The sequence below is a fragment of the Bombina bombina genome, chromosome 7 (assembly GCF_027579735.1).
Source record: "Bombina bombina isolate aBomBom1 chromosome 7, aBomBom1.pri, whole genome shotgun sequence".
Lineage (NCBI taxonomy): Eukaryota > Metazoa > Chordata > Amphibia > Anura > Bombinatoridae > Bombina > Bombina bombina.
The window spans coordinates 317,897,305-317,923,583 of NC_069505.1; the positions used below are offsets into that span (position 1 = coordinate 317,897,305).

General features: G+C 43.4%; 1 protein-coding gene across 1 annotated transcript in view; it reads left to right on the forward strand.

Annotated features, from left to right (window-relative positions):
• Nucleotides 1-26,279, forward strand: part of MTMR14 (myotubularin related protein 14) — a 402,308-nt gene that overhangs the window by 91,233 nt on the left and 284,796 nt on the right. The window contains exon 4 of the mRNA XM_053689383.1: nt 21,349-21,423. Coding sequence (XP_053545358.1) covers nt 21,349-21,423 — 75 coding nt within the window. The remainder of the gene's footprint in view (nt 1-21,348; nt 21,424-26,279) is intronic.

The following is a 26,279-nucleotide window of genomic DNA, read 5'->3' on the forward strand; positions in this document are numbered from 1 at the left end:
TAGACTTATGTTATTCAAACATGGGGCATGTTCTCCCGGCGGTTCTTTATACAAAGACAAGACACCTGGGAGTTTGCTGTACTTTGTCTTTGGCACAGCGACTGTTTTATTATAGCGTTGTGACATGTAGTATGGGCTTATTTTAGTCAGTCATGGGGCATGTTCTCCCGGCGGTTATTTATAAAAAGACAAGTTGACCGGGAGTTTACTATTGTCTACCTATTTACACAGTGACATATCAGGGCTCACATCGCTCTCTTCGAGCGCAATTATGGCGTTGTATTTTTCTATGTGTTACTTACGCCCACGATGGGTGGTCCTTATGGCCCTGTTCCTAGCGCGTCCTTTTTCTTCCCCTTCACGCTGTGTTATGAACTTGTTGCGCAGGATAAACAAGTAAAGCGCACAAGATGTGGTGGATTATTTGCACAATGTGTAATCCTTTCAAAGTCCCAATAGCGTTGACTGCATGTGTGACGTGTGACGATCATCATGTGGAAGCTCAGTAACAACCCAAGGGTTGCAGCTTCAATCCCCGGCGAAGTCTACTCAGCCTTTCATCCTTCTGAGATCGATAAAATGAGCTGCGCCTTGAGAATCTTATAGGTGTTTAGCCGCGCTTTCCAAGTGCCCTCTACATGCATGCATAGTGTGCAATAATTTTTTCCATTCATGGCCTTCCACTTTTTCTTTCTTTTGGTATCCAACATCCAGAATCTTAATGAAGGTTCTGGGTTTTTTTCTGGCGATTCTAAGGCCGCGGGGCATTGCAGTGGCTCCTTATCTGGATGATATGCTGCTAGCAAGGTCCTATACCACAATTGTGCTTTCCTTCCTAAGAACCCACGAGTGGAAGGTAAACCTGGAACATTCACTTTTTGGGAATTGTATCCGCTTTATTTCTGTAAGATCTTTCTGAAGGTCAGAAAGTTAAGCATTCTGAATACATGTCGAGTCAGTCCGTCCAGTCATTATCCATTTGTGGCTCAGTACTTGGAGGTCATAGGATTGCTGGTGGCGGTGATGGCCTTTGTACCATCTGTACGGTTTCGTCCCAGACCTCTGCATTGCGCATGCTTAGGCAGTGGAATGGTGGTTGTGCAGATCTGTTTCTAGATCAACAGATAAGGATTATCTTCTATGATTGGTTGTCACTGGATCATCTGTCCCAGGGGACATGCTTCCACAGACCCTCGTGGGTTATAGGGACAACGGGTACCAGTCTGTTAGGTTGGGGAGCAGTTTGGAACTCCCTAAGGGCTTGGGGTGTGTGGACTCAGATGTCTCTACTCCCCATCGATATCATAGAGTTCAGAGCAATATTCAGTGCACTTCAGGCTCAGTCTCAGTTGACTTCAGTCTAGTTCTCCGGATTCCAGTCGAACAACTTTTACGTCTGTAGCTTATATCATTCATAAGGAACAGGAGTTCCTTAATGATGACAGAAGGAGCCAAGCTCATTCAGTGTGCGGACGGCTCACTCTTGTTATCTGTCAGCAATCCTTATCCCGGTGTGGAAAACTGGGAAGCCTATTTTCTAGGCGGACAGACGTTGCATCCGGGAATGTGGAATTTAATCCGGAGGTGTTTGCCGACCTGATTCTCAGATGTGGCAGGCCGAAATTGAATCTTATGGCACGGCAGAATGCCAAGCTTCCTAGATACGGGTACAGGCCTAGGGGTCCCCAGGCCGAGCTGATAGATGTTTTGGCAGTGCCTTGGTCTTTCAGCCTAGTTTATGTGTTTCCTTCTTTTGCTCTCCTTCCCCGGGTGTTTGCTCGAGTCAAACAGGAGGGGGCTTTCGGTGATCCTCATCACTCCTGCGTGGCTTTGCAGGACTTGGTACACCGATCTGGTGGACATGTTATCTCAGACACCGTGGACGCTTCCATTGCGGACAGACCTTCTAATTCAGGGGCCTTGCCATCGTCTGAATCTAGTGTCTCTGCAGCTATCTGCTTGGAGATTGAACGCTTACTATTATCTAAACGAGATTTTTTTTATTTTTTTTTATTTGGTCATAGATACCTTGATTCAGGCATGTAGACATAAGATATGGCGCACATATCTTTATTGGTGCGAATCCAAGGGTTACTCATGGAGTAAGATTAGGATTCCTAGGATTTTATCCTTTCTCCAAGAAGGATTGGAGAAGGTGTTATCAGCAAGTTCCTTGAAGGGACAGATTTCTCCTTTATCTATTTTGCTACGTGTGGCAGATATTCTGGATGTTCAATCTTTTTGTCAGGCTCTGACTAGAATCAGGCCTGTGTTTAGACCTATTGCTCCTCCTTGGAGTTTGAATTTAGTTCTTAAGGTTCTTCAAGGGGTTCCGTTTGAACCTATACATTCGATAGATATTAAGTTGTTATCTTGGAAAGTTTTATTTTTGGTTGCTATTTCTTCTGCTCGCAGAGTTTCTGAGCTTTCGGCATTACAATGTGATTCTCCTTACCTTATTTTTCATTCCGATAAGGTAGTGTTACGTATCAAACCTGGTTTTCTTCCTAAGGTTGTTTCCAACAAAAATATTAATCAGAAAATTATTGTTCCTTCATTGTGTCCTAATCCTTCTTCTAAGAAGGAGCGTCTGTTACATAACTTGGACGTGGTCCGTGCCCTGAAGTTTTACTTGCAGGCGACTAAAGAATTTTGTCAATTATCTTCTGTATTTGTTGTTTTTTTCTGGGAAACGTAGGGGCCAGAAAGCTACGGCTACCTCTCTTTCCTTTTGGCTGAAGAGTATCTTCCGTTTTGCATATTAGTCTGCTGCACAGCAGCCTCCTGAGAGAATTACGGCTCATCCTACTAGGGCTGTAGCTTCCTCATGGGCATTTAAGAACGATGCTTCTGTTGAACAGATTTGCAAGGCTGCAACTTGGTCGTCTCTTCACACCTTTTCCAAATTTTCCAAATTTGACACTTTTGCCACGTCTCGGGAGAAAGGTTCTTCAAGCAGTGGTGCCTTCCGTTTAGGTTCCTGTCTTGTCCCTCCCTTTCATCCGTGTCCTATAGCTTTGGTATTGTATCCCATAAGTAAGGATGAAATCCGTGGACTCGTCATATCTTGTAAAAGAAAAAGAAATTTATGCTTACCTGATAAATTTGTTTCTTTTACAATATGACGAGTCCATGGCCCACCCTGTCATTTTCTAAGACAGGTCTTTATTTTTGTTAAACTTCAGTCACCTCTGCACCTTGGCTTTTCCTTTCTCTTCCTAACTTCGGTCGAATGACTGGAGTGGGAGGGAAGGGAGGAGCTATATATACAGCTCTGCTGTGGTTCTCTTTGTCTCCTCCTGCTGACCAGGAGGCGATATCCCATAAGTAAGGATGAAATCCGTGCACTCGTCATATCGTAAAAGAAACAAATTTATCAGGTAAGCATAAATTTCCTTTTTTTCTTCGTTCTCTTTGAAAAAGAAGGCATCTAAGCTATTTTTTGGTTCAGTGCCATGGAAAGCACTTGTTTATTGGTAGGTGAATTTACCCACCAATCAGCAAGAACAACACAGTGTGTTCAAGAAAAATGGGCCGGCATCTAAACTTACATTCTTGCATTTCAAATAAAGATACCAAGAGAATGAAAAGAATTTGATAATAGGAGTAAATTAGAAAGTTGCTTAAAATTGCATGCTCTATCTGAATCACAATAGAAATAATTTGGGTTCAGTGTCCCTTTAATTATCTTTACATTATTCTTAAAGGACCAGTGAATACAGTAGATTTTCATAATCGACAAACTTCAAATGCGTAGTAGATTTTTTTCTGACAAATTTCAAAATTATGTATATTTCCACTCTCACTGCACCATGTGACAGCCATCAGCCAGTCACAAATGCATATACGTATATGCTGTGAATTCTTGCACATGCTCAGTAGGAGTTGGTGACTCAAAAAGTGTAAATATAAAAAGACTGTGCACATTTTGTTAATAGAAGCAAATTGGAAAGTTGTTTAAAATTGCTGCTCTATCTTAATCATGAAAGTTTAATTTTGACTTGAATGTCCCTTTAAAAGCACATAAAAGCGCAAAAAAGAAAATGCTGTAATATGTTAGAGCATTTGTTTATTGCACTGCTGCTTGCATATAACTATGTTTTAACCCCATGCAATGGGATTAGACATAAAGTTATTCCTCTAGACCAGAAATGCACTACTGGGACATAAGTGAACATATGTCCTGTGCCCATTACAAGAGGCATATGAGCCTAACCACCAATCACTAGCTAGCTCCTGAGCCTACCTAGATATGATGCCAAGCAAATCTAGAGAAGTTGATCGTAGAAGTAAATTGAAATGATTCTTAAAATGAGGGATAGACCAATATCGTTTTTTCCAGGGCCGATACCGATTATTGACCGCCTTTTAGGCCGATAACCGATGCTTATTAAAATTTTAAACATTAAAAGTAAACAACTGGGAATTGAAAATTAACTTATTAAATGGCTTCCCAAAACATAGAAAATGGCATAAATCCATTTTAAATTGCACACCGATATTACGTTTAAGTCACTACTGCAAAGCTAGACACTACAAGATTTTTTCAGTACTCCCAGTAGAACAACATTATAGTGCAGGAAGCATAACATTTCAGCATGTTCTCCTGTTAGACGGCTTCTGTTTTTTTCATTAAAAACACGCTCACTTGGTACACTTTACAGATAAGGGTTAAAAGTAAAAAATGTGTATGTATGTGTGTGTGTGTATATATATATATATATATATATATATATATATATATATATATATATATATATATATATATATATATATATACTGCCACTTGACAGAGAAAGAAATGACATGCTGGAATATCCGTGCTAGATTTATGTATTTGCTTTCATTTTTTTTTTTTTTTTTAAATTCTGTTTTTATTGAGGACAATTCTTGTGGTGTGAGAGCAAAAAAAACAAACAAAGGGAAAACAGAAGCAGTTTGGTAGGTTTACTTTTTATATAGAAATTGTCTCTCTCTCTCCCTCCACGCCACCCTGTGTGCGATACAGGAAACCCCATTCTCCCCACAAAGAGGCGGTGAGCATATATTCAGTGTGTGCAAAAGGACCTAACACTTGGCTTTGTAAGTCAATGCTTAATGTCATAATGTAATCCCGCCATTTATTTATGAAGTGTTTAAGTCTTCTATTGGTGTCCATCCTAGTATCTAACTGCTCAATGAGCAGTTGTTTATGCAAGCTGTGTTTAAAAGCATTGAATGTCGGAGCCGTACTCTCCGTCCAGACTCTCAGAATGACCTTCCTAGCCACTAAGACAATAGTGGTGAGCAAAGGGACGTGCCTAGGGCTCTGATCTCTCCACTCCAAAAAGCAGATTTGCTCGATTGCTATTTGAACCCTGAGTTTGAGGAAATTAGTGATCCAAAAGGCAATTTTGCCCCAGAACTGTCTAGCCCAGGGGCAAGCAAGGAAGTAGTGAAGGTGATCTGGGTTAGAGACTCTGCACTTGCTACACTCATTCACCACCCTAGGATTCCATTTAGATAGCCTTCGTGGGATGATGTAATCTTTGTGTAACATCCTAGTCTGGGATTCCCTAAGGGTCATAGACAGAGTAGCTCTTTTGGTAATTTCTACACTATGTTGTATCATCTCTGCTAAATCTTCCCTTTCCAGGCATGTGTTCCATTTATTCTCTAGCAGGAGTAAGTCCTTTGATTCAATCTGACTCAGTAGGGTTTTATATATCCCTGAAATTGAAAAACAGCCTGTTTTAAAGGAGGCCACCGGCACAGCAAGTGCATGTGGCTCCCAAAAGTGTGGGTCGTCTCTGATCAGCTTATCAATGTAATGCCTCATCTGAAGGTAGGCGAAAAAGTGGACCCTCGGTATCCCGAATTGAACTTGTAGTTCAGTAAATGACTTTATACACCTTCTAGAGCGATCCAGAGCGTCCCCCACTAAGCATAGTCCCCTGCCTTCCCAATTAACAAACGGAGAGGTGTCGATCCCTGGGGGAAATTCGATATTATTCCGTAACTGGATCATTCTCGAAGCCACGCGACAGCGGCCAATGTGGCCAAGAGTTAATCGCCAAGCCCTCAGAACATCCTTGTATAACAAGCTGTCCTTGACTTTGACTGGAATGTCATTGATTGAGGCATAGGGTAAGAAAGAGAGGTCAAATCCCCCCAGGGCATGGAGCTCCAATGCAGGAGAGTAGAAGTACCCTGTTTGTAATTGCCAGTCGAGCATGAGGCGATTGAGTGTCGCCCAATTATACAGTTTCAGATTGGGTAGCCCCAAGCCGCCGAACGAGGACTGCGCATACAGTTTCGCGAGCGCTATCCTAGTTCTACCCCACCTCCACAGGAATTTTGAGAGGGCTCGGGTATATAGTGCCAGATCCTTTTTGGTAATCAGAAGTGGCAGCATTAGGAGAGGGTATAAAATCCGTGGCAGGATCACCATTTTTATCAAGTTAACGCGTCCCGTTAGAGAGACAGGTAAGTTTCTCCAGCCCTCTAAAGTCTGTTCAATATCACGACAAACTTGGGTAACGTTAGCACGGTAAAAGGTATGGTTGTCAGTGGACAGCTGGATGCCCAAGTAGGTTAAAGTGGGCTTGGCCTCCTGAAAAGGGTAGGAGATGCCCTGAACCCTGTGTCTCCGAAGCCACAGAATCTCCGACTTGGTTTTATTTACCCTGTATCCCGAAAAGGATCCGAACGCCTCGATTGTTGCCAAGACTTTTGGTATATGTTTCGCTGGGTGCTCTACAAATAGGAGCATGTCGTCTGCATAGAGTGCGAGGTGCAGCCTTTCATCACCCAGTAAAATACCCGGATACACCATACGTAGTTTGGTAGCCAGGGGCTCAAAGGCTAAATTGAAGAGAAGGGGGGATAAGGGGCACCCTTGACGAGTGCCCCTCTGTAAAGTAATACGAGGCGAAAATAAACCGTTGGCCATGATGTGGATCCATGGAGCTGCATAGATGTTACCTATGTATTGCAGGAACAATCCTGCGAAGCCAAAGCGTTGTAGCGTGTCCAGCAGATGGCTCCATTCCACTCTATCGAAGGCCTTCTCTGCGTCCAAGGACAGCAGGAAGGCCTCCGATTCCCCCTGTACTCCCGGGTCCCCCGAACCGGTCACAAAATGCGCCATGGCATGAAGTACCCTCCGTACGTTAGTCACTGAGGTTCTGTGGCACATGAAGCCGGTCTGGTCCGGATGAATGATATCTGTCAGTATTACTTTCAGCCTATCGGTCAAGATTTTCATGAGTATCTTGTAATCCGAATTGAGAAGGGAAATGGGGCGATAAGATTCAGGCAAACTTCCCAGGCTTCGGAATCAGGGACACGTGCGCCATTGTGAACGTTTTCGGAGGGGAGACCGAGTCTTTATAGTACAAGTTGAATAAGTGAGTTAAGGTAGGTGCGATCTGGGATTTCAATAGTTTAAAGAATTCAATTGGAAGGCCGTCTGGGCCCGCCGCCTTACCATTGGACATAGAAGAGATTGTTTTTGTGATCTCTTCTAAGGAGATAGGAGAATTGAGGGTCTCTAGCTGTTCCGCTGTGATTTGGGGTAGGTTTAAACCCTTCCAGAAGGACTCTATTGCCCCCTGAGTCGGCATCTTTTGACCAGCTTATAAAGAGGAGTAATAATTTGCCAAAGCTCCCACAATGGATTCTGGAGTCCTATGTGTTTGCCTGCGATAAGTAATGGCTGCAATGGGTTTGCGAGCCGTTTTCCTGTTAATCAGCGAGGCCAGCAATCTGCCAGATCTGTCACCCTCTCTGTAGTATTTGGCACTAGACCTCAAGAGCTGAGCAACCGCTTGGTGCCCCAGAATTACATCCAGCGCACTTTTATGGGTGAGGTACTTATCTTTTGATGATTGGCAGGGATTACCGCAATATGTTTGATAAGACTCTGTCAAAGCCTCTTGCAGCTCTTGCAGTTTGGCTTGAGCCTTCCTCTTCAATGCTGCAACGTAGGAGATAATATCTCCCGTTAAGACTGCTTTGGCCGTATTCCAGAACAGTTATGGGTTATCTCGATGGGCCTGGTTATCAGTATAATAGTCGTTCCATGCATGCGCCAGGTGTTTTGAAAAGGCGTCCGAGGTATAGAGATATCCCGGGAATCTCAGCGTTTGCTTGTTAGCAATCCTGGCGCCAGACAAAACCACCAGTTCAACTGCCGCGTGGTCAGAGACCACTACATTGTGGATCTTTGTACTGGTGACTCTCGGGACCATGCTAGAGGATACCATAAAGAGATCGAAGCGCGACAATGTTGGCGCAGACCTCGAAATACAAGTGAAGTCCCTGCCTTCTGCATTCCGCAGTCTCCAAATATCAACAAGTTGCAGTGAGTTAGTGAGCCTGGAGAATACCTTCCGTTCAAAAGTGCCCTTACCTCTCGGTCTACACCCCCCCTCTAGACGCTCCGGATCCCTCAGTCTATCACAAATGGGGTTTGGTGCTAGGTTAAAATCCCCCCCAGTATGATATCCAAGCCTAAGTATGGGGTGAGTGTTTGGGTTAGTCTAGTCCAGAAAGCTGTGGATTTGCAGTTTGGAGCATATATGTTACATATTACCAAAAGTTTCTGGTTTATTCTGATTTTAACTATTAAAAATCTCCCCTCCTTGTCTTTGTGGGTGCTTAGAACCTCTATATTCCCTCGTTTCCCAAACAAAATTGCTATGCCTCTGCTAGAGTTAGTGTAAGAAATATACTCTACTGAGCCCACCCAATCCCTCCTTAGTTTTTCGTGTTCCACCTCAGAGAGGTGGGTCTCCTGTAATAGTGCGATATCTGTCCCTAGGCGTCTTAAGTGTGTGAGTATGGTTTTTCTCTTAGTGGGGGAGTTAATCCCTCCCACATTCCATGTCATAAGTCTTACCGCCATTTAAATGACCATGCGCGGCTCCAAACCAGACCAGACACCTGCAAGCAAGAAGGAAAAAGGGAGAGAGAGGAGAAGAGGGAAAAAAAAAAAAATATATATATGCTCATTTCCTTTTCCTTACAAGGGGGAGGGAGAACAAAAAAGCTCCCACAACCACAAAGCAGTAGAAGGTGTACAAAAAGATTAAATCTATGTGTTACAGAAGCATTAGTTATTTTGTTGTGAAAAGCTTATTTCCCAGCAGCAATGCCTGAACCAGCAAGCCAGCGCCTAAGAAGGGCTCCAAGAAAACCGTAACAAGTTTCATTTCATAAAGAGTTAACTCTTTTTTTTCAGCTTTTAGAAACTATTGTCTAATCACCTCTGGAGCCAGACTGCTAATTGATAAGATGAACTTGTAAACTTGTTATCTTAAGTACTGTAATCCTATTGTGGCCTGTCAAAGGACAGTGCTCTCTATCTAAATGTGTGATGGGGGATTTTGTGCTTCCCCCCCTCTCCCCCTGGGAGTGCCCTGTGTGCATGTAACCTTAATAAAAAGCAGGCTGGGCATCCCAGTCCTGAGTTCTTGTTTTGACCCTCAATCGCAGCGTTGACTCGTTTTTGTGGGCAGAAGGGTATCCTAGCTGTACTGCAGCTAAGGGAGATTATTCTATATTTGTGAGACTCATATAGAATACTATGGAAAGCAGCTTCTCCCCTCTTTAGCAATAGGGATCCAGGCTACTAAGCGGTCCATCTCTCAGCGAGACTAAGGGTAACCGTAACATTTGGCGGCAGCGGCGGGATTTTCCTGGATTTCCTAGGAGAGGTACAGAACGGATGGAGAGCGCTTACGAAAAATTGAAGCGTACAACCCTAAAGGATTTACTTGAAAGCAGAGGGGGGTACGCCAGCAACCGGCCGAGGAGAGAGCTGATCGCAGAATTGACCGAACTGGATCAGAGCTTCACAATGGCGGAAACACCGACCACGATTAGTGACGAAAAAACCAGGATTGTTCGGGAAAGGCTCTCATTATACGGGCCGAACCCCTCCATGGAATTGGTACAGCAGTTGATGGCGGAGGCGGACGAGGATATACGAGAGACTCGAGCCCACGAACTCAACCTAGCGAACGCACACCGCAATGCTGAAGCCCCGCAGGTAATCATCCCTGTCGAAAATGCTGGGAGGCCCAAGATACCCTATGCGGCATTTCGACCCTTCCTAGAGAGCGAGACAGGGATTGATGAATATTTGGCGGACTTCGAAAGGCAATGTGCCCTGCACCAGATTCCCAACAGAGAGTGGCCCACGATATTGTCTGGGAAACTATCCGGGCGAGCCCTGGAAGCCTTTCGTACTCTGGGTGCTGAGGAAGTGACACAGTATGAGCTAGTTAAGGAGACACTGTTGTGACGGTACGCTGTAACTCCGGACACGTATCGCCGACAGTTTCGGGGCACGGAAAAGAAGCCTAACGATACCCATATGGAATGGGCGCACCGAATGCGGAGAGCGGCAAATCACTGGCTGAGCGGAAGTAAAGCGGTGACTGGGGAGGAAATTTTACAATTGTTTCTCTTAGAACATTTTTATAATGGCATGGAACAGCAAGGGAAGGAATGGCTGCGAGACAGGCGGCCTTCTACCTTAGAAGAAGCAGCCAAATTGGCCGATGAACATTATGACTCCCGTCTTCACGAACCCATGAACTACCGAGCTCCAGCACGGGTCGAACCCAGAGAGGTTTACCGTGCACCCCCTCGTGCTGAATTCCGAGCCCCGGTGCCCACAGGGCCCGTCCGACACTCAGGACCACCCAATAACAGCTCTGAGCGTCCCAGACCGACTTGCCACCGATGCAAGCAACCAGGGCATTTCATGGCTAGCTGCCCCCTTAATACGCACCAGACACCCAGGAATTACAATGACCCCTCTGGGTCCTATCGTCCGGCCCGGGCCCTCTGTGTTAACCAAGAGGCCCCTATGGAGGGATATGTGGGGCCGCTTCACGAGGCAGACCCTGTATATGCTGCCTCAGATAACCGCCAGCACCATCGGCAGAGGGTATGGCTCGAGGGGCGATCTACCGAGGGATTGCGAGACACAGGGGCTACTATCACGCTGGTACAGAGTCATTTGGTGCCAGAGCACAAGCGATCCGGACAGACTGTGGCCGTTAGAGTGGCGGGGGGGGATGTGTACAAAATTCCAACAGCTAAAGTGCATCTTGATTGGGGAGCGGGAAAGGGGGCTGTGAACGTGGGCCTAATGGATAATTTACCTGCCGAAGTACTACTGGGCAACGATTTGGGCCCCATGACTTCTGCCTATGCTCCAGTATGCAACAACGAGGCGGACCCAGTGACTACACGGGCCCAAGCCCGGACGGAGCGAGAGCTTTCACCAGTGCGGGAGACACAGGTAAGACCTACCCCGACCTTGCCTGACAGGTTAGGCCCCATACCCTGGGACACCCCAGATGCTTTCGAGGCAGAGTCTAAGACTGACCCGACCTTACAAAAGTACCGGGAACGAGCAGAGACCGGAGGGGGCGGGGCAGATAACGAAACATTCTTATGGGAAAAAGGGAAACTATACCGCTGGACAGAGAAAAGGGGACAGCGTAGGCGACAGCTGGTAGTGCCCCACAAATACCGTCAAGAAATCCTCAAAATAGGCCACGACATCCCCTTAGCAGGCCACCTAGCCGTTACCCGTACCCTACACCGCATTACTCACACGTTCTTTTGGCCAGGGGTGCACGCTGACGTTAGAACTTACTGTAACACCTGCGATGTGTGTCAACGAGTAGGAAGGCGAGGCGATCACCCTAAAGCCCAGCTAATAAATATGCCCATTGTAGAGGAACCCTTCAGCCGGGTTGCTATTGACCTAGTGGGACCACTGGCTACCCCTAGTCCCTCCGGTAAGCGATACATTCTTACCGTAGTGGACTACGCTACCAGGTACCCAGAGGCTGTCGCCCTATCCAACATACAAGCGGATACGGTAGCGAATGCACTAGTACAGGTGTTCTCCCGGGTAGGATTTCCAAAAGAAATCCTATCCGACCGAGGCACCCAATTTACGGCTGAATTGACCCAACAACTCTGGCAGGTTTGCAAAATTAAGTCCCTCCTAAGCTCCCCATACCACCCCCAGACGAACGGGCTGTGTGAGAGGTTCAATGGGACCCTCAAGCAAATGCTCAAGACGTTCACTCAGGAATACCGAGACTGGGAACGCTTCCTGCCGCACCTCCTATTTGCTTATCGGGAGGTGCCCCAGGAAACGACAGGGTTCTCTCCCTTCGAGTTGCTCTACGGAAGAAAGGTACGGGGACCCCTAAACCTGATCCGGGAGCACTGGGAGGGAGAGATGGAGGCTGACGGTGTCCCAATTGTGCCATACGTGCTGGAACTCAGGGACCGAATGGAGCAATTAGCCAAATCCGTGCGGGCTAATCTCCAGTTGGCCCAGAGAAGACAGAAAGTATGGTACGATCGGGGGGCCCGAAAGAGAATCTTCACCATAGGACAAAAGGTGTTAGTACTTAAGCCGGTGAAGACAGACAAATTGCAGGCGTCCTGGCAGGGTCCCTACCAGATCGTAGAGAAAAGGGGAGACACCACTTATGTGATAGCTAGCTGCCACGACAACAATCTTAGAAAGACATTCCATGTAAACATGCTCAAGGAATATTTTGAGCGACCAGAGAACGTGACGGCCATATGTTGTTCCCCTCAGGAAGACCCCGACAGTTTACCCATTCCAGACCTATTAGAAAAGAGCCTCCCCACAGGTATAGTGGCTCAGGTTCAGATAGGGGACCGACTTAGCCCCACTGAAAGGGAGCAGCTCAACCAACTCCTCCAGTCCAAACACCTCACCTTCTCCCCGAAGCCAGGGTACACTACTTTAACCACCCACCAGGTAGATACTCCGGGACAAGCTCCCTTGCGCCAGGCTCCGTACCGAATCCCCGAAGCAGTTAGGACAGGAATGAAGAAGGAGATCGATGAGATGCTCCAGCTCAGGGTAATTGAGCCCTCCGATAGTCCCTGGGCCTCCCCAGTTGTCTTGGTGCCCAAGAAAGATGGGACCACCCGGTTCTGCGTAGACTATCGGAGGCTCAATGAAAATACCGTGACGGACGCTTACCCTATGCCCAGGGTAGACGAGCTACTCGATCGTATAGCCAGGGGAAATTACCTGACCACTATTGACCTCTGCAAAGGTTACTGGCAGATTCCCCTGGCCCCGGAGGCTATCCCCAAGTCGGCATTCGTCACCCCATTCGGCTTATATCAGTTTAGGGTAATGCCGTTTGGGATGAAGAATGCCCCAGCTACATTCCAGCGCTTGGTGGATAGGCTCCTGGATGGCTTCCAGAGTTTTGCTTGCGCCTACCTGGACGACATAGCGATCCACAGTGAGTCCTGGGAGGACCACTTAGCTCATGTGGGAATGGTTCTGGATCAGATCCGGGCTGCTGGCCTGACTCTGAAGCCAGAAAAATGCCACTTTGGGATGGCGGAGGTACAGTACCTGGGTCACCGGGTGGGGTGTAGAAAGCAGCGACCAGAGCCGGCCAAAATAGAAGCTGTCGCCAATTGGCCCACCCCCATCACTAAGACTCAGGTCCTAGCCTTCCTGGGCACGGCAGGGTACTATAGACGGTTCGTACCAGACTACAGCACACTTGCCAAACCCCTGACTGACTTGACCAAGAAGAACTTACCTCGACAGGTCCTGTGGTCTCCCCACTGTGAAACGGCTTTCCAGGCTCTCAAAAATGCTCTAATTAACGCTCCTGTCTTGGCGGCCCCAGCCCTTAACAAACGTTTTATCGTCCATACCGATGCTTCCATGTTCGGGCTGGGAGCCGTCCTCAGCCAAGTAGGCGAAGATGGAGGGGAGCATCCAGTTGCCTACATCAGCCGGAAGCTCCTGCCCCGCGAAGTCAGCTATGCAGCGGTCGAAAAGGAGTGTTTGGCTTTGGTGTGGGCATTAAAGAAATTGACTCCCTATTTATATGGTCAGGAGTTCACTCTGGTCACCGACCATAACCCGTTGGTGTGGCTGAACCGGGTCTCTGGAGATAACGGCAGGCTATTACGTTGGAGCTTATCGTTGCAAACCTTCAATTTCACCATTACTTACAGACCTGGGAAACAGAATGGCAACGCCGACGGGTTGTCCAGACAAACCGACCTCAGCCCCGCATAACCAGCGGTCTGGACAGCCTTAGTCTGCCCCGAAAAGGGGTCAGACCGTGTCTGCCAGAGTGTTCCACAGAAAGGGAGCAATGTTACAGAAGCATTAGTTATTTTGTTGTGAAAAGCTTATTTCCCAGCAGCAATGCCTGAACCAGCAAGCCAGCGCCTAAGAAGGGCTCCAAGAAAACCGTAACAAGTTTCATTTCATAAAGAGTTAACTCTTTTTTTTCAGCTTTTAGAAACTATTGTCTAATCACCTCTGGAGCCAGACTGCTAATTGATAAGATGAACTTGTAAACTTGTTATCTTAAGTACTGTAATCCTATTGTGGCCTGTCAAAGGACAGTGCTCTCTATCTAAATGTGTGATGGGGGATTTTGTGCTTCCCCCCCTCTCCCCCTGGGAGTGCCCTGTGTGCATGTAACCTTAATAAAAAGCAGGCTGGGCATCCCAGTCCTGAGTTCTTGTTTTGACCCTCAATCGCAGCGTTGACTCGTTTTTGTGGGCAGAAGGGTATCCTAGCTGTACTGCAGCTAAGGGAGATTATTCTATATTTGCGAGACTCATATAGAATACTATGGAAAGCAGCTTCTCCCCTCTTTAGCAATAGGGATCCAGGCTACTAAGCGGTCCATCTCTCAGCGAGACTAAGGGTAACCGTAACACTATGCAACCTTAAATGGAAACGGAGTGAGTTGTGAGACACTTCAGAATGGGCTTTGTTATTACTCTCATTTGGATTGTCAAGGTTATTTAAACTAATGAACTCCGGGTTCGCCACACCCGGACATGGAGACAGTGTCCCACTCTTAAGAGAAATTAAGGCATGTGCGGCTGCAGCGTGTAGAGTGACTAATATTGCTCTACAAAGCCTGGCTGCATATTGAAACAGGATTGGTACTAGGTCAAGGAAATCATCACGCTTACAAAAAACATGGCTTTTAATAAATAAACTTATTATTCTATATGGTAGCAACATTACAAATAAACAGGATATATGGTACTATCTAGGTTGGGGAATTTCTTCCACATCAGTACTGTCAGGAACATTTAAACTAAGGGGCTGAATCTGCTCTGACTTGGAGGCCCGAGCAATCGTCCCATATCCTTGAGAGATACACTGTCTGAGTTTAAGTACAATTTGAACATAGAATAAAACTATAACAAACATAACATCAACATTATAACCATACATATTTAACACCCGCATCATAACATGTTCTAGGGGTTTATTGGTGGTCGCCCTAGAGAAAAATGTGTAAAACCACTAATGGTAGAGCAGATAGTACTCTTCAGCCCGGGTCTGAATGGGACGCTCTAGGTGAGCCAGCCGCCATCTCGTTTTGCTCCCTGTTTAGATACTCATTGACCTCCCGTGGGGTGTCAAAGAATTTGGGGCCTGAGGAAGTTAACATTTTTAGTTTAGCAGGATATAAGAGATATACCTTCCTACCCTCCCCGTTTAACGGTGAACAGAGTGGGGAGAATTCTTTGCGCCTCCTCATGAGCTCGGAGGAGTAATCTTGAAAAATGAGTACTTTGGAACCCTCATACATTATTGGGGCAACCTTTCTATAAGCCCTTAGCATTTCCACTTTCAATTGAAAGTGTAGTAGCTTAATCATCACTTGTCTAGGCTGTGTGTTTTCCCTTTCATGTTGTCTATCGGGGCCCATCCTGTGTGCTCTCTCTACACTGCCTTTAAATATGGCGGGGATTAGTTTAAGTAAAAGTGGTAAAGTGTTTTCTATGTAATGAATAAGGTCTTTAGGTTTAACACTTTCAGGGATCCCTAGGATACGGAGGTTATTGCGGCGGGATCTGTTTTCTAGATCCTCCAGCCTTTGGTGCAAAATCACATTTTCCTTTACCAGTACATCAATTTGGGTACCATGAGTGACAACTGTATCTTCCAGCCCCGATACCCTGTTTTCTACCTCAGTGAAGCGGACCGAGAACTGCTTCATCTCGCCCGCCAGATGGTCTAGGCCCCTCTGCAAGCTCTCCATTTTGGGGAGAAAGATAGAGGAGAGCTGCTGCACCACCACATGTGTTTCAAAAGGTAGCGTTTTCGTATCCTGCACATTAGAGGATGTATCCTGCAGGTGGTCAGCAGCCCCCCTAGTCTTTCCTGAGCTTTTATTCTTCCCTGACATTTTACCTCCAGTTAGGAATTTATCCATAAATTATCTCCCACCGAATCAAGGTGGGTTTATCTATCCCCCACAATAGTACAATGACAATACAGGACAGATATATACAGGTATGAGAGACAGTACAGTGTTGACCATCAGTGATATACAGTGCAGGAATAAACTATGCAGAAATAAAGCAAGCCTGTGATCAGAAATGCATAACCCCACTCAGCAGGTCATATCTGTAACATGCAAGAAACGTCTACATGGAGAGAAGGGTGACCTGTATTCTGTAGCCAATTGCAACAGGGAGAAGTCTCTGCAATATAGTGTAGTAAGGCCTGTCTTGTAATCCTCCACTGTCAAGTTCTGTTCTCTCAGCAGTACAGTACCAACCACTTGTGATATACAATGCAAAAATAAACCATGCAGAAATAAAGCAAGGTTGTGATCAAAAAAGGCACAACCCCACTCAGCAGGTCATATCTGTGACATGCAAGAACCGTTTACGTGGAGAGAAGGGTGACCTGTATTCTAGAGCCGGTTATACCAGAGAGTAGTCTGTGCAATATAGTGTGGTGGGGCCTGTTCTGTAAACCTCCACTATCAAGTTCTGTTCCCTTAGTTCCCTTGCAGAGTCCCACAGACCAAGGGCCGGGTGCAGAAAATAAGACTATCCGGGTTAGTTCTGAGATGGTGAGTGTCCTTATCTCTCCTTAACAAATATAGGCCTTGTGTATTTGTGTGGGGGGATCTGCGGAGTTATCTTACCAGTCGGCTGTAGACAGGCTGTAATGGGAGTCCGCATGCAGGGTTGCAGCGACTTTTGCTGGGTCCGTAGTGAGACACAAGGTCCCGCAGGTAATCTAGGCCGAAGCCTGCTGCGTTGATTCTCCTGTCTGTGCAGCAGCGGGGCCTTAGCTTGAATCCTTCCTCGCAACCTGAGGTGGGCAAGATGGCGTCTTTTCGCGCCCTTTCTCAACTGTCTAATTTACCAGCCGACAGGCAAGGGTAGCGAGTCTCATGCGGCCATAGGTGATCCGGCTTTTCCGCCCGCAGTTTCCCTCAGGTGGGCTCACTTCACAAGTGCTTCAGTCTGCGCACCTCCGCCGGCCCAGCTCCGGTTCTCTCCGGTGCCAAGAAGCGGTATGCCGGCTCTTTGGTGAGGTGGTCAGGTGTTAGCGAGTCGGTCATCTCGGTCTTCAGCCTCACCTAGTCTTCACCGAGCTGTGTCCTATCAGCGTGACTTGATTGGCCAGGCCGGTATGCTCCGTAGTTCTCTTAGGGTATGAGTGCACGTATATGTGCTAGCCTGCTTGCGGTGGGGGCGAGATGTTTGTCGCCTGTGCTATAGAATTGCCGAACACCTGTGTTAAGGCTAAGATGCACTAGGGTTTTGCAAGGGTCAATGTTGGGCAATTGAGGCAGGCTTCGTCCTCTCCCATAAAGTAAGAAAAGTGCAGACAAAAGTCCATTAGTTTTGCAGTTTCACCGGAGCTCTTCAGTGAAGCTGCTTACTCCTTGACCCGCCCACCGGAAGTCATTTGCTTTCATTTTTAATATGCTCATATATTTACTGGATTGTAAATAACTTCCTTGGTACTGAGGAGTGGACTATAAGTTTCTTTACTATGTCACATATGGGCAGTTTTATACATGTGTAACAGCGCCACCTAATGGTCAGAGAATTGTTATCTTAACTATGAAAGTTTTATGTCCCGTTATTACATAATGTGTAGACCTAGCGCTTGCCTCAGTCTAAAAAAAAAACACATCATAGTAACATAGATTTTGACAGCAGATTAGAATCCTTACCACATCTATTAGAAATCTGTCTTGTGAACCAGTCACTATTTCTCTTAAAAAAGTGCTTCTGTTAAGTGTTCCTGAACCTATTACCCTTTAACTTGATCATAACCCTGCGTTCTTGTGTTTCTATTTTTTCACAAAAATGCTGTCAACCTCAGCTTTATTAAATCCCTTAATTAACTTGAATCAAATTCAGCCGGTGTCTGTAATATAGTTAGAAAAAAGGGTAGCAGCTGTTAGACCTCAGTATATAATTTAGTAAGCTAATGCAATATTCCGTAGTGTGGATTTTACAGTCTGGGAGTGGGTTAATGGTATAGCTTTGTAGCAGAATTATTGAAGTGCTTTTATAACAGTGGTGTGCAACAAGTGACTCTCATTTACCCTTACAACACCAATCCTTCCTTATAGGCAAAAAAAATATTACCATTTTAACCCTTAATAATTCATATTATCTGTTATACGGTATGAATTTTTAAGGGTTAAATGTATTTAAGGGGACAGACTTTAATGACTGAAAAACAGCTGTGATGGAATGAGTGCGTTTTATGCAGGGTATAGCCTATACCCCGCAAAAAGCGCACTCATTCCATCTCTGTTGTTTTTCTGTCATTAAACAACATCTCTGTGTTTTTTCAGAGTTTTATTAGCATATCTGACTATTAAAAAAATAAAAATAATATATATATATATATATATATATATATATATATATAAATAATTCAAATTTCACTTTCATGTCCTGTGGCATCTTGATTTGATGAACTATATGTACAGAATGTATTATCTCATTGAGCGCTGCCAGGCTTAAAGGGACAGTCTACTCAAAATTAAACTCTCATGATTCAGATAGGGCATGCAATTTTAACCCCTTAACGACCAAGGATGTACAGGGTACATCCTACAAAAACTGTCACTTAAAGGGCCATAATACCCAAATGTTGAAACACTTGAAAGTGATGCAGCATAGCTGTAAAAAGCTGACTAGAAAATATCACCTGAACATCTCTATGTAAAAAAGAAAGATATTTTACCTCAAAAGTTCCTCAGTAGCCACATCCCATTGTAAAGGACTTCTAAGTCCCAGGACAGCTGAAAGGATGAGCCTCGTGCACTCTCATGTTATTTCCCTATTCCGTGTAACAATGAAATCTCATGAGAGTTAAGTCAAATCTCATGAGATCATAGTAAAAGAGTTTAATGACCTCAGCACTGCTGATGCTGATTGGCTGCTGTTCATTTCTTCATTTATTTTTTTTTACCTGCAGCTGGGAGCAGCTGAAGTATAACTTTTTACACAGAACTTACTCTGCTGAGCTGAGGAGATTGTGAGGTAAAATATCTTCCTTTTTTACATAGAGATGCTCAGGTGATATTTTCCTGTCAGCTTTTTACAGTTATACTGCATCAATTTCAAGTGATTTAGCATATGAGTATTATGTCCCTTTAATGGCCAAGGATGTACCCTGTACGTCCTCAGGGGTTTCAAGCGGTGGAAGCGATCGCAATTGCTTCCAGCCACTTTCAAGGTATTGCAGTGATGCCTCGATATTGAGGCATCACTGCAATACCTTTTTTACCCATGCTGATCGTTGGTGGTTGGGAGCCATCGCAGGGAGGCGGGTGGGCTGCCCATCGCTGGAGTAGTTCCTGCCGCTGTTCCGGTAGTGATCATAGGTAGGAGCGCGCGCGCGCGCCCACCCGCTACTGTGCAGATTGTCTATGGGAAGTAGGGAGAGGAAGGAGGGAGGAGAGGGATGATTGATCATAAATGGCTTCAACCAAACACTAACCATGAGTGAAAGAAAAGTTTTTGTGTTATCATTCATATTCTCTGAAAATGGCAAAGAAATCATAAATTCTGCCATATATATATATATATAATGCTAAAAAAAGGGCTTTTATTTTAGTACTGGCAGACTTTCTCCAAGTGCCTAAGATGGCAGTGACAATTGTGGGGTGGGGGAGGGAAGAGAGCTGCTTGAAAGGGGTCAGGGAGGGATCAGGGATGTGTCAGGTGGGAGGCTGATTTCTACACTAAAGCTAAAATTAACCCTGCTCGGCATAATACAAGTGTGGTGCGCAGCGGAATTTAGCGGCCTTCTAATTACCAAAAAGTAATGCCAAAGCCATAAATGTCTGCTATTTCTGAACAAAGAGGATCCCAGAGAAGCATTTACAACCATTTATGCCATAATTGTACAAGCTGTTTGTAAATAATTTCAGTGAGAAACCCAAAGTTTGTGAAAAAATGTGTGAAAAACATTTTTTTATTTGATCGCATTTGCCGGTGAAATGGTGGCATGAAATATACCAAAATGGGCCTAGATCAATACTTTGGGTTGTCTAAAAACAAATATATACATGTGAAGGGTTATTCATGGATTCCTGACAGATATCAGTGTTCCAATGTAACTACGGCTAATTTTGAAAAAAAAAATGGTTTGGAAATAGCAAAGTGCTACTTGTACTTATTGCCCAATAACTTGCAAAGAAAATGTAAACATTGGGTCTTTCTAAACTCAGGACCAAATTTAGAAACTATTTAGCATGGGTGTTTTTTGGTGGTTGTAGATGTGTAACAGATTTTGGGGGTCAAAGTTAGAAAAAGTGTGTGTTTTTTTCTCCATTTTTTTCATCATATTTTATAATTTCTTTTATCGTAAATTATGAGATATGATAAAAATAATGGTATCTTTAGAAAGTCCATTTAATAGCGAGAAAAACGGTATATAATATGTGTGGGTGCAGTAAATGAGTAAGAGGAAAATTACAGCTAAACACAAACACAGCAGAAATGTAAAAATAGCCCTGGTCCCTAACGGTAAGAACATTAAAAAATGATCTGTCACTAAGGGGTTAAACAACTTTCCAATTTACTTTTATAATCAAATTTGCTTTGCTCTTTTAGTATTCTTTGTGAAATCTAAACCTAGGTAGGCTTATATGCTAATTTCTAAGCCATTGAACTGCCTCTTATCTTAGTGCATTTTGACAGTTAGATAGTGCTAGTTCATGTGTGTCATATAGATAACATTGTGCTCACTCCTGTGGAGTTATTTAAAAATCAGCACTGATTGGCTAAAATGCATGTCTGTCAAAAGAGCTGAGATAAGGGGGCAGTATGCAGAGGTTTAGAAACCAGTTGATCACAGAGGTAAAAAATATATTAATATAACTGTTAGTTACGCAAAACTGTGCAGTGGGTAAAAAAAGGGATTATCTATCTTTTTAAACAATAACAATTCTGGAGTAAAGTGCCCCTTTAAATTAAAAACATTCAGTGATTGTTCCTTCTATTCTGTTGCAGGATTATGTAGATGCCCCTCTGAGTATTCCCGTCTCTTTAACAAGGAATTTAAATATAGATTGGAGAGAGTATCAGGTGAGTCATAACTGATACATTCATTGTCATAGTATGAACTTTAGAGAACAGTACAGTATTACCCATTATTTTCATATTGTTCTTTGATTTGAACTTTTACTGTCCCTTTAATGGATTAATGCAAGTGTGTTGAGATTTCTATATAAAAGGTTTATTTAAGAGTAGTAAAACAGCATTGAAATATACTTATTTGCTTTACTGAAAATGATAGTTTTTCTAATTCGTATACAGTAGTTGTAAATGCATTACCAACTTCTCAAGACTAAACTAGCTATATACATTTTTATAATTGGCTTTACTCACTTATAACAGACTTCAAAACAATGCCATTTAGCCTAACATAATGACCATGACTTGCCTTGTCAGCTGCAAACTCAATCCTAGATTGTCTCCTGAGAACAAGACAAGTAGTAGATTAGCGCCTTGAGACCCTCACAGGTTATTAGTTTGCGCTCTATAAGTACCCAATAGATAGATAGTCTGGCTACTAAAAATTGCAGTGAAAATAGCAATTGCGCAAGCGCATTGGCCTTTTATACAGCAATCCTTTTCCTCTCTCGAAGAGCTGTAGTTAACAATTTTGTTTTACAAAACACTTCAAAGATACATTGCAAAGTACAGTTACACTCATATTAAAATATATTTAAAAAACATATTGCACACAAAAGTTATAATGGATCAAAGATAGGAGATCTCAGTGTTAGAAAAAAAAGCAGACGCATGGATTTTACATTGACAAACATACACATACATAGACAAACATGCATTTATATGTATAGATATATGTTTAACTATGGAGATAATGAGAAGAATTTACATTACAATCTTATGCTCATTAGACAATATCTCAGAGGGATTTTCAAAGAGATATTCACATATAGATCTCAAGATATCTAGACATATATACAGTATATATATATATATATATATATATATATATTTATATTTATATTCATATACATATATCGCTATAAATAGATATATCAGCCCAAAATCATCACATATATACAGAAATATTTATTTATAAATTAATAGAACATATTCTGTTACGAAATATTCGCATTTTCATGTACACTTTTCGAGGAGAATACTTCATGGGCTTTGCGCAACAGATTAGGGTTTTTGTGTTGTTTTTTTTTTTCCTTTTTGTCTTCTCCATTGACTTCTATGGGGAATACGTGAACGCGCATGTGATTTGGCTATTTGGATTATGCGGCTTAACGCTCGCGCTAAATAAGTTATTTTGCAACTTGTAATAGCTGTGCAACCCCAAATGCAAAAAAGCCATAATGCGCGCTGTGTTTTCACAACTGATTTGCAGCGCGACTTGTAATCTTGCCCAAAGCGTTTAGTGTTCCTTTTAAAGTGAAAGTAAATCCTAGCGTTTGTATTTACTATTGAAACAAATAAAGGGGACTTTCATTCATGAAGTATAAGATACTTCATGTAGAAAGCTCCTTTATTTGATTCAATCCATCGCCATTTTTACCTGGTACAGCAGCCCACGGCTAAAAACTTTTTTGTCTAAGAGGTGACGTTTTCACCTCTTAGCCAATAGCCGTGCGGTAAATCCGGCTTGGCGCCCATGGAAGCCAGATTTACCGCACGGCTATTGGCTAAGATGTAAAAACGTCACCTCTTAGCCAAAATGTTTTTTAGCCGTGGGCTGCTGTTCCAGGTAAAAACGGTGATCAATTGAATCAAATAAAGGAGCTTTCTACATGAAGTATCTTCTACTTTATGAATGAAAGTCCCCTTTATTTGTTTCAATAGTAAATCCTAGCGTTTGTAAAATGCTAGGATTTACTTTCACTTTAAATTCCTGTTTAACAGATCAAACTTTTACCCAGAGTACCGTACCAAATGTAATTCTCCACTTAAAACAATTGACACAATGGTTACTAATGAGTGAAAATTGAGGCCTGATTATACCAGGGGTGCAGAAGAAAGGTTTTAGCTATAAACTACAAAGGATCCTTGGAGAGGATCAGTCAAATTTTAGGCTATTGTAAAATATACATTATTTGTAAGAGCAATTTTTTAAAATTTGCTTTTATGTTTTGCAGAAAATCATCCAGTTTTCAAAAAAGTAAAACCATGAGAATCAAAGGCTTAGCTTAGTGTATTTTGTCATATGTATTCTACCAGATGCCCTTGTTATTTTCTCCAAGGTCTTCTGTGACTGACAAAATAATGAAATAAAGCACAGTCAGATGCAGATCTTTATAAATTATCCTATGTTAGCCTAAAGCAGGTGACTGCATTTTTACTGCCTCTGGAATATTCCATTCATAAAGGTGTAGGGACCCGGTGCGTGCAAAGCTCAAAAAATGGGTCAGCACACAGCAGGTAGAGCTGCAGGTAGAGTATATTAATGGCTTTTTCATAGCCAACCTAATTGAGGCTCCTTTCTCAGATTGTTTTTTCAATCTGTTAATATGTCACCTGCTCATTCTTCTAAAAAAAGATTTATTTAGCTTGTTCTGTGAATCTGATTGCTAGTTATGGCAGTTGGAGACTTTCATTCTTTGCCACATATTTGAAAGCAGAGATTGAAATGACTACTTTGTCATGGCCAATTATAACAATTCTTAAACTATCACATCCTTTTGATTTAGGGTAATATTAAAGTGATTGTTAAGTTGAATGACTTAAAGCCTAGTATTTAAAAATACTCTTAAAAATATGGGCGCTTTAAGTCAGTAAACTTTACAATTTACGCTTCTTTTTAAAAATACTTACCTTTTTGTTACAGTAAACTTACTGCTGATCCTCCGCCCGCATCTCCTTCAGTATTGAGCAGATCAATGATGAGTCCGGTTTCCTCCAATCGTTTTGTGCCTCACGAGCTAGATGCCAAAGGGGGCACACAACGATTGGAGGAATCCGGATTCATCATCGATCTGCTCAATACTGAAGGAGATGCACGCGAAGGATAAGCAGTAAGCTTACTGTAACAAAAAGGTAAGTATTGTAAAAAAGAAGTGTAATTGTAAAGTTTACTGACTTAAAGCCCAGTATTTAAAAATACTCTTAAAAACATGGGCAATTTAAGTCAACTTTACAATCACTTTATCATTTGCAAAAAAGTCCTGATCAGTTGCAGGCTCCCTCATTTGATCCTGCAACTCATATTTATGAAGCAGCATTTTAAACTGCTGCTTTATAAACCCTCTTTGCTAACTTAGAGTTGGTGGATTAAAATCACCCCGGATTCAATCAACTGGGGTGATTAATAGGCTCTACTGTCACACAATTGGTTGCTCGAGGTTAGGAAGACGGCCTTTCACGAGTTTGCTTGCGCTATTGTAAATATGGGGAATAATTGTGCCCCACAATTTGGGATGAAATGCGGACAGGTTCACAACATGTGATCCCTGTCTGCCTGCAAAATTATAAATCTAGCTCTAAAGGTATCTTCACGTTTATGGATTTTTCTTTTCTTCCAGTCAAAAATGTGTTAGAAAGAAAATGTACAAACACAATTAGCCTCTGCTGAGCAACTCATGTTGAAATTAATATGCAGAGTATGTTATTAGGTCTAAAACTTGTATTTTTAATTAAAAAACAATATCTCCTTCCTAAGATAGGGAGAGTCCATGGCTTCATTCCTTACTGTTGGGAGATACAACACCTGGCCACCAGGAGGAGGCAAAGACATCCCAGACAAAGGCTTAAATATCTCTCCCACTTCCTCATTACCCCAGTCATTCTTTGCCTTTGGTCACATTAGAAGGTGGCAGAGAAGTGTCAGAAGATTTGGAGAGTCCTGGAAAAAGAGTATCTGCCCTTCAAGATAGGACTGGAGTTTTAAGTAGTCATGTCAACCTCTCAGTAAGAGTATTCATAAAAGTTAGAGTCAGGAGATGCAGGGAAAGTTTTTCTGCGAAATCATCCAGACTACTGCTAACGGCTCCTAGCAATCAGTGTTGACGAGTTTCACTGTCTGCTTTCTCTCACTCAAGTCCATGTCAGGAGCGCTGCTATAAGACTGTCACACTTGAGAGGCTGTGTTCTGTTCGACAGCATGGATCCTGGAGGTAAGACTGTTTCAATTTTTACACATAAAACGCTATAACAGGGTCACAGTGTGGCTCCTTTTTACCTTGTTAGGATCCAGGGTTAATATCCTCTGAAGGGGGTTTATTGAACAGTTGGGGTTAATTAATCAATGTATTAATTATTTATTTGCTGCTTTGTGTGATTTTTTTCCTGGGCTGATAGACTGTGTTTTTTTGGCTGGAACAAACAGGTTTCACTTTTAAGTTTCACTTTCATTTTTGAAAGTGTTGCACAGCTCCTATTACTTGCTGTACTTAAAACAGGGGAAGTACTGTCTTGAACTACATGTGACCAGGTGTGGTCTAAGTTCATTTTCTCTATTCCGGCTGAGACTTGAACCTGAGGAGAGCGTATCCTCTGTTAACTGTCTGGGTCTAGGAGGTGGTGAGTGCCCCAGCCATTGGGAGTATAAAGGTACAGTTTTCTATATTAAAAAACGTTTTCTTTCATGTAATTAGCAAGAGTCCATGAGCTAGTGACGTATGGGATATACATTCCTACCAGGAGGGGCAAAGTTTCCCAAACCTTAAAATGCCTATAAATACACCCCTCACCACACCCACAAATCAGTTTTACAAACTTTGCCTCCTATGGAGGTGGTGAAGTAAGTTTGTGCTAGATTCTACGTTGATATGCGCTCCGCAGCAGGTTGGAGCCCGGTTTTCCTCTCAGCGTGCAGTGAATGTCAGAGGGATGTGAGGAGAGTATTTCCTATTTGAATGCAATGATCTCCTTCTACGGGGTCTATTTCATAGGTTCTCTGTTATCGGTCGTAGAGATTCGTCTCTTACCTC